At 44.4% G+C, this 13,345-nt stretch overlaps 1 protein-coding gene across 1 annotated transcript in view; it reads left to right on the forward strand.

Moving 5' to 3' along the window:
- USP34 (ubiquitin specific peptidase 34) overlaps nt 1-13,345 on the forward strand; it is a 3,618,222-nt gene that overhangs the window by 834,429 nt on the left and 2,770,448 nt on the right. The window contains exon 15 of the mRNA XM_069608012.1: nt 2,820-3,034. Coding sequence (XP_069464113.1) covers nt 2,820-3,034 — 215 coding nt within the window. The remainder of the gene's footprint in view (nt 1-2,819; nt 3,035-13,345) is intronic.

A 13,345-nucleotide genomic window follows, 5' to 3' on the forward strand; every position in this document is an offset into this window, starting at 1 on the left:
TTCCTATCTGGATTACTGGCTTGTGGAGTGAGGATTATCGGTGGGCATGCTCGCTGTGCTCCTCTCTGCTAGGAGAAGCGCCACCAAATCCATTTATGCCTGTAGGGGTGTAGGATTGTGGCTTGGTGCCAGGAGAGGGACCATTTGGACACTTTTTGATGTTCCACATTTTCTGCACCATTTGGTCTGGACGTGCCTGCAGATTGGACTGTCAAGGGCTATCTTGCTGCCGTTTCACTTTTCAAGACCACCCCGGAACAGGGCTCCTTTTTCATGGATGGTGTTTACGTTCATGCAATTCCTCATGGGCTCTTTGTATTATGTTTCCCCCGCTCCAGTTTGTTGTTCCGGCGTCAGATCTAAATTTAGTGTTGAAGTTTTAAATGGACGCTCTGTTTGAGCCCCTCCATTCTTGTTCATTGATGTTACACAACCTTAAGGTTCTTTTCTTAGTGGCCACCACTTCCGCGAGACGGGTGAGGGAGCGCCAGGTATTGCCAGTTAAACCTCCCTATTTGGTTTTCTCCAGAGCAAGACCTTTCTTCCTTTCCGAAGGTGGACTCTGATTTTCATCTCTCCCAAAAAATCTGTCTTCCTGTGTTTTTATTTCTCTTCCTCATCCTTCCAAGGCACAGGAACATTTCCATCAGCTGAGCATGATGCAGGCTACTCTCGGACAAGAGGGGCCACGAAAGATGACAGGAGTTTATTGGTTATGCTGATGCCCATGCTGGCAGCGCTGTGACCTAAACAGACCCTGTTAAGTTGGATCATCCTCTACATCTCAGAATGCTATGATCTGACTGGTAAGGATGTGCCTGAAGGTCTCGGAGCTCATTCTACCAGAGGGCTGGCAGCCATGTCTGTTCTGCAAAGTGGAGTCCCTGTTCTGGACATATGCTAGGCCTCGACGTAGGCTTCTTTAGCACACATTCACAAAGCATCTCTGCTTGGATTCGCTGTCTGATCAGGATGCTCATTTTTGCAGGGCAGTCCTTCAGAGTTTTCTGGTTCAGAGTTTTCTGGTTTAGGTGGTGTCTTTGCTGTCCTCCCTCCTTCAGGTCTCTTGAACTGCTTAGAGAGTTTATTTGAGATGATGAATCAGTGTGAGGAAGGAGTCCATTAGAAGAACAAATGACTTACCTCCTGAGAATGCTCTTTCTGATGGACGTTCTTCCCTTGGATTACTCCTGGACCTCCCTACCTGCCTCACTTGGAGCGTATCGGGTAATATTATCCCCATAAATCATGTAGCCATACATATATTTGCCGGGAAACGGCATAGGCGACATTATTTATGGGGATAATTTATGGGATAAATGGGAGCAGGGTGTCCCCTGCTCCGCAGGTTCCATATGGTTATATCGCTGCATAAAATTGCGCCATTCTTGTATGGTGAAATGTTTGCGGGGATATTATCACATGGAACCACTTGGAGGATAGCTACTACACATTGGTTCTGCAGTCCCTCAGCATCAGAGTGCAAGGGAAAAAGGGTGGAGCTAAAGTCACAGGAGGTGGTGGCTCTAAATGTACTGGCTCTGACTTCATGTCCGGCGCAGGGTGTGTAGAGGTGTCTGGTGGAGCCAATGCATAGCTGTGCTTCGCCTCCTAGTGGCGGAAATATTTCCGAAGGGGAGAGCTCAGCTGGGGAGATAAGTATCAAAGATGAGGAATCCATAAGAGGAACATCCATCAGAAAGAAAATTACCGGTAGGTAGGTAATTTGGCACATGCACCTAAACCCCTCGCCCCCGACCCCCCCTCTCCCCCCGCCCCACACCCCCACCCCCAAAAACCGCTCCAGCGAGACCTGGATGGGTTTCTTTGGGGAGTAATAGACAGGACACCAGAAATGATCACAAGAAAAAAAGGAAGGCAATGCATAAAAGTGATCAAAGGATCCTCCTTACAATATCCAAACAACAGTATAGCATCTCCCTATACTGTCAACACTTGCATAGATTGGATTTTGTGCATTAGAAAACTGCAAACAAATCTTGATATTTTCTTGCCACACTGTATGTCTGAGTCAGGAGGGCTTCCTCGTCTCTCCTGCTTGTCAACAAGCTGGTTAGATGGCTGCAGTTCAAGGCTCAGGTATTCTGATCCCCCGAAGCAACCAGGACCAAATTTCTATTTTGAATAGCCTAGATTATACCATGAAGGGGTTATTTCAGAGTGCAGCACACAACTGGCTTTTGAATTCTTGTTTCAAAAATGAGAGCTGTGCCCTGTCAATCTTTGTGCATACACGGCCATCAGCATCTTTATTTCTCTAAGCGCAGCTGAGCTTGAATATCTCTGCGAGCCCACAAATATTATTGTGTTTATGCTAATTTTAGGACAGACTCCTTGTTTTATGAAGCTGGTTTACAGAACATCTCTTCCTTAGGAATTGTTCCAGATTTGTTTCCTTTACATTGGATGATAACAGATTTTCTGTTCAAATATTTTTCCACGGACAAAGCTTAGTGGAGAGAATAAAAGTTACTCGCCAAGTGACACCGTTTCCTCAGTGGACTGGAGGTTTCCAACCTTCTTGCTGTTAAAGTTGAAATAAAGGTGTAATAGTACCCTTTGGCAAGTCCTGCTGTTTGTGTTGGGGGCAGGAAAGGGATGCCATAATGCATTGTTCCTCTTAAAAATGATTTGGGAGAATTCATTATCATGCAAGGGTGTGGCTAGATGTTAAAATTCTCTTTTGGATAATTATCATTGGGGCTATGTAGGACTTGCACCTAAATAAGATAAGTCAAAAATAACATTCTAGTTTTAATAGGTGAGTCGTTGATTTATGTTTTATTTCTTATTTCCAGACACTTGGTTGATGATATGTTAAGTGCAGATGATGTCAGTTGCAGCAGTTCACAAGTTAGTGCAAAGTCTGAGAAAAACATGGCTGATTTTGATGGGGAAGAATCAGGCTGTGAAGAGGAACTGGTACAGATCAATTCTCATGCTGAACTGACATCTCATCTGCAACAGCATCTTCCAAATCTTGCCTCAATTTACCATGAACACCTCAATCAAGGTAATGTACTACATTTGTTTCAGAAAAATATTTTACTACTTAATGCTGTAAGAAAGATGGATCCTGAAATATAACTGTATGTCTAAGAGCTAAACACCACCTGCCTTTATAGATCAGCTGTATAGATTTGCATTTTTCCATACTCAAAAAGCAACATAAACAAAATAAAAAGTAGATTGACAACCCTTAATGTCCTTTAATTTAACTGCAGCAATATGCTTACATTCTTTAAAAAATGTTTGTGTGTGGTATTTCTACATGTTAAGCAAGACTGTATGTAGTACCCTGTGGGAGTCTGCACCAGCCTTGTCCTCTTGGCAATAGTTAACCCAACCTTTGGTATAAGCATGTACTACGCCAGTTGGTAGAGTGCCTGAGCAGCCAGGCGTATCTCAAGAGGGGTCAATGTGAGCTGTAAGGTTGTAACACAGAGTTTCATAGTGACAGTTCTTCAAATAAACACTTACACACAAGGTTTCTTGATTAAACAATTATTTATTAATTTAACAGTCAGTTTAGAAGGGAGCAATCATATAACCCAAAATATACTTCAATAAATACACTCTCTCAATTTCAGTAAATCAGTAGCTACCCATTTGGGATGGCACACACACTTCCTACACCCTCAGGTGACTTAAATAACTAGGACACTGTGGACATTGATTTATCACTGGCACATTTAGAGCAATGCTGAGTGGGATGTCAAAGGCAAAGGTTTTAGAAGGAGAAAGCAATGGTTAACACATATTCTTAAGCAGGTAAGCACTTTTCAACCCCTCCACTGCAAAGTAAATTAACGCTTTCGTGGGGGAAAGGCAAAGCGCAACATCAGGGGTAAGAAGAGTCTTTCAGGGAGCCAGGACAGTCGATGTTAGTATAGTAAAAGTCTGGGTGAGCCGAACTTGTAGGTAGGTAAAAAGTCTTGCACAATGTTTTTGAAATCTTTGTTGAAAATGAAATCACTGTATGGCCACAAGCTGGAAGGAGAAGCAATGCTGGGATGCCCGGCTTCAATATGGTCATGGTGTGAAAACACGTATTGGAGCAAAATTGTATTGCTGCTAAGAGGGACACCAATTGCCTGCATCAGATATGAGTTCCCCGATTAATGCAAAGGTGATGTGGAATATGCTTTCAGTGTATAGGAAAGCACTTGGAGCAGACGACCTACCGCAATACCAAATCTTGCGCACAGATGTAAATAATCTGGATGAATCAATCCTGAGTAAGTGGAAGCAAATCTGTGCAACTACGCTAAAACAACTGCAAGTCGACCAATTAATGCTAATCCAAAACCCCAACGCTGTTAAAATGAAATTATGGTATCGGGACTGCTGTGAAAACCTGGACCAGCTAGCGCAACATAGATGCATGGCACAAGTTGCACCGGAAGCAAGAGCTGTGAACACTCTCCCAAAATATCTTCAAAAAATCTTCCCATGCAGCAACAAAAGGAAAATCTTTATGAAATTTTGCATGAACCTGTTTCAAACCAAAACTGTAATGAACATAAGAAGCAATGATAAGAATCTGGATGATGAGTGCAGGTTCTGCAGAGCTGAAAAGGAATCATTGAAACACCTGGTGTATATTGTAAGAAACTCACTGAGATGAGAACTACTTATCTAGGGTCCGAAATTACAAAGAGACCATACCTCAATGGAGATGATTAGTGGAACTTGATGACAGAGGGAACTGACATGAAATTTGCCTTTGCTCTAATATTCTATTTGGAAAAATTAGAAGGTATAATGGCAGAAAAGGACTGAGGAAATTGCAGCGAGTCTGAATTTTAAGATTATTATGTGAATATTACATGTCTAGAGAATAACATGATGTAAATGACGACTTGTATCTGTAAACACAAAAAGACAAAATGTACGTTGATTAGTTATTTTGGTAGAATTGTAAACGCATGGAATTGAATTGTTTATGAATGCATAATATTTTAAAAGTTTGTAATGAAGTATATAAAATTAAAAAATAAAAATAAGAAGGCATTCTCTGGAAGAAGACACTGCATCTGCCACCCTGTCTCCTTATCTCTCTATTTCGAATAAAACTAGGATTACAATCTCTCCATTCAATGTTATCTTCAAACAAAGATTTTATTTAGTAATATCATTGAACTGCCAAACAAATATTTTTTTGAAGATTTACGAGAGGCTTACTTAGCAGAAATATCACTGAAGATTGCCTAAATAAAAAAAGAATGGCTGACCGATTTGTGGGAAATTAATTCAAATCTTGAGGTGCTGCTTTCTAATCATAAAAAGAAAAAAATACTCTTTGGGATTGAACTGAGCAGCATGACACAATAAGGATGTGTAATGCATACAAATGATATATAAAATAAGGAAATACATACGTTACCAACCTCTTTAATCGTTTTTCCCTAACAGAAAGGTTTCTATGACTTTCTTATAGCTTTGTTTCAGTGTCTTATGCATATTTGAAGTCATATGTCCTTGCCGAGGTATCCCCTGTTCTGGTAGGACATGTCGCCTTTCTAAAATCTGACGCATTTGAAAGTTGAAAGCACCTCGCTACTTATTTGGTCAGCAGATGGTGGCTGAAACAGTTTGTTTTGGATTTTGGATTTTCACAAGTGCAATAATCAAGTGTTGTGGCTACCAGAAGTCTTGAGGAGATCTGCAGAGAGGTAGGACTTTGCCGGGCAAGCAAAGAAAGGGCTGCTAGTGATCTTCCAATAACGAGTTCTGTGTCAATAGCGGGCTGCTCTCCTTCATGGGGATCTTGGCTCCAACAATGATCTGTCGAATGGCTGCAGTCACTTACCTTAGCCCTTGTGCGAATGATCACCGTCGAATGGCTGCAGTACTCCCCATCTTATCCACATTCCGGGCTGAAGTTGTCTCTAGATCACCAATGACAAGGATTTGCACCCTTCAATCTTGCCTGGGTCTGTCCAATCAGGACAGCCACTTGCCACTGCATCTGCACAGCAACACACACACACTCTGGTATGAATGTGGACGTGGTCCAGAAAGACCCTCCCCCCACATCTGGCCACACACAAAATGTGTAACTTTACCCAGGAAAGGGCTTATAATGAATATTAAATTTGGTCATCCCAGGGCATGACGAATGTCATATTACAAGAAGGCTAAAGTGTTGGGGAGAATTCTCTGTAAGGCTAATTTCCCAAACCTAGTGAGCCCCCCAGCAGCTTTGCTGGAATTTTGGGGTTTATTTTTTTCGCTCCTGCTAAGAGTGAGATTCTTTTGCTCCCACTCTTAGACATGATTTGAGGTGTTCCTTTCACTTTCCATGTGTTTTATGGGCTATGGGGTCTTTTACTCCATTGGGTCTCATGTGTTTTTTTTTTTATGTGGGTTACACAGCACCCTCCGTGCCATAACCCAGGGGTGTCGTAGCGACCCCCCCCTCCCAACATAGACTCCACACCCTGGGACTGACTACTGTCTCCCAGGGCATGTAAAGTCACCATTGGCTTTGCTAGTCCCAAATTATGAACAGAAACCAGTACAAACCATCATATTGTGGACGTACTGGTCGGGGCAATTCGATTGCCCCGGGGTCTGTTGTTCGAGGGGGCACGTCTCCGTCCCTCCTGATCGAGTTTTGGCTGGTGGCAGTGGATACTACTTTTTATATTCAACCGCAAATATATCTCTATGGGATTTTCCCATTGTTCGAGGCTACTAACTTTAATTATTTAATTCTTATAGCCTCGAACATACCGCCGGTTTATTTATTTAATATTAATTCGCCGGTTGGTACTCGATTCTAAAATGGTGTTTGTGTTCTCTTCTGTGACTCCAACCCAAGTCGAGCCCTTTGTTCCACTTTTTGGCAGGCTTCTCCACAGAAGCCTCCAAAAGTGGTGCCACTATGTCTGGGTACCACAGGGGGTGTGGGAGGGGGTTTAGGCACCCTGGACTGAGTTACCTTGGTAACTCAATTCGCAGTCTTGTGTGATTGGCCCAAGTGGTGAGCCGGCCGGCTCACCACTTAGCATGTTTGATTGACAGCTAGGCTGAGTGAATGGGGGTGTGCTGCATAAAAGCAGGGCTTTGGGGACTGGAACTTCAGACGTCGCCACTGGACCTAAAGAATCCGAGGAGGGAGAAGCTGAGCCGACCTGCAACGACGACACCACCGGTGGAGCCCTGCTGAACCATCTCACCACTTTTCCCAACGACAGAAGAGATCTCCAGCCCAGAGAGTCTTCTTCCTTCGACTGGTGGGGATAACCAGTCTACCTTCTTTTCGCCTTCCTGGAGCATCTCGTGGCCGCCTTGCCTGTGCCAAGCACCCCGGCAACCGGGATACCACGTTTTCACCACTACCACGAACCGAAAGGGTAGTACCTTTGTACCGGAGAACTCTGTGGCTGGTTTCTTCCCTGGCAGTGCAAAGACCTTCATCTTTCCTCCACGACGAGAGCTTCTCTTCCTCTGGACGACGCTGCGACTTGCACCCGCTGCCAGGAACAACTGCCCCCGCTGGAGGATCCTCTCCATTTAAGGTACCGTGTTCCGCCTGGCTTCCCTTGCAACCGATTGAACGGGGTGTATTAAATCCTCGTCTCTCGAACCTAGGTTAGCCTGGGACACCTTAGCTAACTTTTCTGAACCGAACTAAACCTTTTTCGAACTACCTCCACAAACCTCGAAGACTCTGTGTAACTGTCTGATCTTGGGCATCTTCCGCCTGGCTCCCTTGAAAGTGCGCCTGGCACTTAAACTGCCTTGCTCACCAGTAGACTGTGCCTTCCTAACTTGCTGTGGTTCTTTAAAAAGTGTTTCGTGTGTGTGCATCCATAATTCTGCTTTTCCCTCCCTTTTTATTTAACTTGTTGGAGTGCCATCGAACGTTAAGCGCTCACCTCTGTCTGGAAATAAGTGGTGTTAACTAAGACTTGTCCAACAAGTAATCAGGGATGTACATATGATAATAGTGATTGTGTTTTGAACTTATCTTACCAATTTAGTGCTAGTGTGTTTTATAAGTGTGTGTTAAATAAATAATTATATACTTTTACACCCAAGCTCTGGTCAGTGTTTGCTTGTGCTATTGTATTTCTGTACCTATTTTGTATGCTCTGTATACTGCCTAACTCTTCTTGAGGGAAGTCTGACTGCTCAGCCACAGCTACCAAGTGAATCTGTGTGGTACAGACTGCTACCAAGTGGGTTTACTGCCAAACACCTGTAGTTTTAAATCTTTTGCAGTGGTCCCTAAGGGAACTGCACAGGTTTCTGCCTAACATAAAGGATAGGTGAAAATCTTGTGGCACGGCCATATAACACACTGCCTCTCTTATTCAGACTTTCCTGGGCACCCAGCCCGGGTGTCTGCAGCAAGGGCCAAAACCAGCTTAAAAGGGCCTAGGGCCAGAACCCCTGCTGAAGCCAAGACTTCACCAAGATCACCCTTTACCTGACATCTGCTTCTATGCAAAGGGATCCTTCCACCCATTGACTATTCATTCACAGAAGAGGTTCTGTTACCTCACAGGACCAAGGAATATTGCTGTTTTGGGCCTGTTAACTGCCTATAGCCCCATTTTAGATCAACTAAGAACTTGTACCTGCTTCTTCTCAGCCAGCCATCCACCCATTCCCTTTCCGCTTTTCCACCTACCCTCCCTCTCGGACTGCGCCCTTTCTTCAAAGTCTTCACTATGCTATTTCTTCTATCCTCCCATCATGTATCTTGATTTCTCTTCATACCTCCTTCTATTCATTTTTCATCTTCCCTTCTCTTATAGCCTTCAGCCTCAATTTGGTGCAATTTGATGCATCAGTTTTTGCCCTCCCCATCTTCCTCCTCCTCTCTCCCCCCCTGCACCCACCAAATAAGACGCTCCTGTGCTCCCAGGATCTCCACCCTCCTCTATACCTGTTGCCTACCGCACAACACCTGCTCCTCTGAACACCTGCCCATCGTGGACACCTGCAAGTAACCACACGTTGTTAAATTACTACTGCACTTCACAGAACTTGATGTCTGCATGAAAAATAAACAGAGTTATACTGTACTGATAGCCATAGGGACTGATCAGTGCTCCCAAGACAGATGAGCTGAACAGGGTAAGTGAGGACAACGCCCAGGGTACTGGGTGTGGCACATGTACGGATTGGCATAGAAGTGGGGCAGTGAAACACCACTGGGTGCTGTCCCGGCAGCGGAGAAGACTTTCTTCACCTGGAAGAAACCACCTCCTGTGAAGACCAAACCCCGCTCCTCACAACACCCCCTCCACCCCCCACACGGTCCGATGCCAACAAAAACTGAAAGCAGCTGGAGCGGCACGTGTTGAGACTGCTGGTGAGGGACTATGAGCGAGGCTTCCGCATGACATTTGAAGATCAACAGCCCTAATGTACTGTAGATAAATAGTAAGTGCCGGGAGTGGCAAGTGGTGCAAACAGAGCTGGAAATACCCTACTTTTGAGTCTGGCGGTAGTTGGTGGGCCTGGTTAGCAGGGTGATAAGTCTGTGGAAAGGAGGCTTTGCAACCAGGAGTCCAACATTAAGTGATCACTGAGTGGATTGAGGGACCGGTGTAGGAGTAAGGGCTGTACGCACATGCCATGGGGTAGGAAGAAGCAGACCCCTGTGGGGCAAGAACTTTCAGATCCCAAACCGCTTAATCCATTGGAGAGGTTCTTTGTAAAGAAACCGGAGATTGTTAGGCCCACGTCCCAATTGGAACAAATACCACTTTTGCCCCCACCCATTGCGTACCCAGATATGGCAGCATTAGGAGAAGATTTTACCAAGAGCTTCCAGGACTTTCAAGACAAATTTGCTGCCCCTTTTCAAACTCTATTTACGTCGTTCACCTCGGAAATAAAACTCTCACTGGCTGATTTTGGCAAGGAAATCTATGTTCTGGAGGACCGACTAGAGGCAAATGAAAGGGCAATCCAGGGTCTGGTTGAGGACAGCAAACAATCAGACATCGCAATAGAAGAGCTAAAAAGGGTTACACATAATCTCAAGATTCATTGTGAAGAGTTAGAGAATTGCTCCAGACATTCAAATATTTGCCTCAAGAATCTCCCAGAATCTGTGCCCGATATAGAACTTAAAGGGGCAGTACATCAGATCTTTGCAGACCTCATGGAAGTAGAGGAACCTACTACTGTTCCACTTGACATGGTCCTCAGGACGGGTCCGTAGAGGCTGGAAACAAGGTGCTCGCCCCAGGCTTGTGCTGGCAGCCTGCTCTTCATACCCACAGAAGGAGCAGATGCTAAGAGCAGCGCGATCGTCTGCACCAATAACATACAATGGACGGGAAATCCAACTCTATCAAGATTTATCATTGAAAACCCTTCAAAAACACAGAGGCATGCAGACAGTGGTGAAGACCCTTCAGGCACGTAAAATCAGGTATAAATGGACGTTTCCATTTGGCCTCCTCTTTACACTGGAAGTTAGGCAGCATCAAATAACATCTAGAGAAGCTGGTATGGTGCTTCTCCAAATAGAGGAAGAAGCTGGAATGGGCTCATCAGCAATTGCTACAGGTGAGACGGAAGGACGCACCAAACATCTTGCATCTGGGGAATGGTCTACAATCGAACAACAATGGAGGAAACGTAAAGGTGCACAAATGGTTGACTGGAGAGCCAGACTTGGAGGGCCAACCCCAAACTCGGCAAAATAAGGGCGCATTAAAGGTACTCTACTGGACACAGGACTAATTCTGCTAGCAAAGCTACACAAAGGAATGGAGACGGAGAGTGACATCTTGGATTATCTGTTCAGGTAACATATGGGGGTAGTATTCTAGCCCACACTCACCCCTGGGGTAGTAGGTGAGTCACAGCTGGGGATATGCCCCTTGCGTAACACTAGGTTCTGTGTCTCACACCAGGGAACTCTTTGGGGAAGAGTTTGGGGCAAGTTGTGGGAAGGGGAAGGGGGAAATGGGGGTGTGCTGGGGGGGGGGGTAATCCGGGGTGCCGTAGCACTATGTAAATGTGATATTAGACCCACATCCTCTTATAGCGACCCCACAGAGGATCGATACACGTAGACGTAATTCAGATGTTTATCATTGCATGTTAGGGGACTCAATACCTCACAGAAACAAAGGAAGGTAGAGGGACTATTGGGGTGGCACCAACAAGACTTAGTGCTGCTCCAAGACACCCATATATTAAGGACGGAGAGAGGTAAACTCTCCCTGTGTCAATATCCATTAATATTGCAGGCAAATGCTGAGGGGAATGTTGCAGGGGTGCTCATAGCTCTTAGGAGGGGAACTTTAATCAAAGTATTACGCTCTAAGATCCACAAGGAGGGTAGATATATATTCTCCACTTTGCAACTGGGCGTTAACAAGTTGACTCTGGCCACAGTATACGTCCCCAACAAAGGTCAGGAAGGCTTTTTCAAATCCACCCTTGGCCTGCTGGAATAGTTTGCGGAAGGGAAAATTATTGTTAGGAGACTTCAATATAGCATAGGACCCTGTGCGAGATCGTAGCACTCCAACACGCTATACTCAACCCCAACCCCATCACATATTAACATGTGCATCGTCATTCTCACGTATAGACCAATCGCAACGCAAACTATAACAGACCAGGCTCCGATTATCATGGAGATGACCATTGCGAAAGAAAACCTGTGGTTATGGACTTGGAGAATTCCCTTAGGATTACTACAAGATCAAGTTATTCGGGGAAACATTGCTGAACATATTAGAGACACAGCAATACGGGTAACCTGGGGCGCCTTCAAGGCCACAATGAGAGATATCCTTATTGCGGAAGAGGCCATCAGATGGAAGCAGAAAGTGGCATTGGAAATAGAACTAGAGGGGGAAGTCCAACAAGTACTGTTACAGATGGAAACGAATACCGGCCCAAAGTTACAAAAGGGGTACAGGGCCACCGTTGGGAGGCTTAATCTGCTTCATACAAAAACAGCAGAAAAATCCCTTCTTCATTTGAAATAGAAATTTTACCTAAAAGCCAATAAGACAGATAATCTCCTAGCTAATTAGCTCCATCAGTGTGCAGCTTTGCAAACTATACAGCAGATTAGGCTCCCCAACTGAGATATAACTACAGAAACCGATGATATCATTACTCAATTCCACTTATTTTACTCAGACCTTTATCGATCCAAATTTCCCGATCCACACGCTCAACAGGAATATTTGGAAAATGTCTCCCTTCCGATGCTTGCACCATTGGAAAGTCCGGCGCTAGAAATGGAAATCACACAAGAAGAGGTTCATCGGGTGATAAGTGAATTATCGGTGAATAAATCCCCAGGCCTGATGGTTATCCGGCATCATTTTATAAAACCTATAGCGAAATTCTAACCCCAAAATTAACAAAGCTATATAACTCATTCACTCAATCAGGCGGTATTACTTCTTCCATGGAAGAAGCAGAAATAGTACTGTTCCTCAAACTGGGCAAAGACCCAAGCAGATGCGGGTCATATCATCCGATCGCATTAATAAATGTTGATGCCAAAATCTATACTAAAGTATAAGCAAATAGGATAGAAGAGCTTTTACCCCTCTTAATAGATTCAGATCAAACTGGATTTATAAAGTATCAGCAGACTCACAATAACATTCGGAGGGTATGTCACATACTAGAGAAAACAGAGAAGAGGAGGATTCCAGTGGTCCTTGTCTCATTTGATGCGGAAAAAGCCTTTGACTGGGTCTAATGGTCTTTTCTTTTTCTCACAATGGGAAAGTTGGGGTTTGGGCCAAAATGTATAGCCAAAATGAAAGTCAATTATAAACACCCTACGCAAGATTATTGGTAAATGGGCAACTATCTCCCTTCATTTCATTACAACGTGGGACCAAACTGGGGTGTCCCTTGTCACCCTTATTATACGCACTCTATTTAGAAACACTACTCGCGAGGATTAGACAGACACACATGCTATCAGGGCAATCGACTTTGGGGGATTTCTCATAAAATCATGGCATATGCCGATGATATGCTCCTCATCGCAGCAGACCCTCTCAATACCCTGCAAGCGGCCATGCAGGAATTTATGCAGTTTTGCAAAGTGGCAGGCCTAAAAATAAATAAATGCTAAATCAGAGGTCTTGAACTTGTCTCTATCTGAGGCTGAGGTGTTGGGGAGAATTCTCAGAAATGTGCCAATTCCTTTCTACCTTAGAGACCCCAGCTGTTTTGCTGGACTTTAGGACTTTTATTTCTAACGTGGAGAGAGTGAGACCTTTTTCCCACACTCTCATGTATTTTTCTGTGATTTGGACTCGGTGTTTGTTTTGACTTTGGAGTCTGACAAACTCCATAGGCATCA

This window comes from Ambystoma mexicanum, chromosome 4q (genome assembly GCF_040938575.1).
Source record: "Ambystoma mexicanum isolate Mex_15411 chromosome 4q, UKY_AmexF1_1, whole genome shotgun sequence".
Taxonomy (NCBI): Eukaryota; Metazoa; Chordata; class Amphibia; order Caudata; family Ambystomatidae; genus Ambystoma; species Ambystoma mexicanum.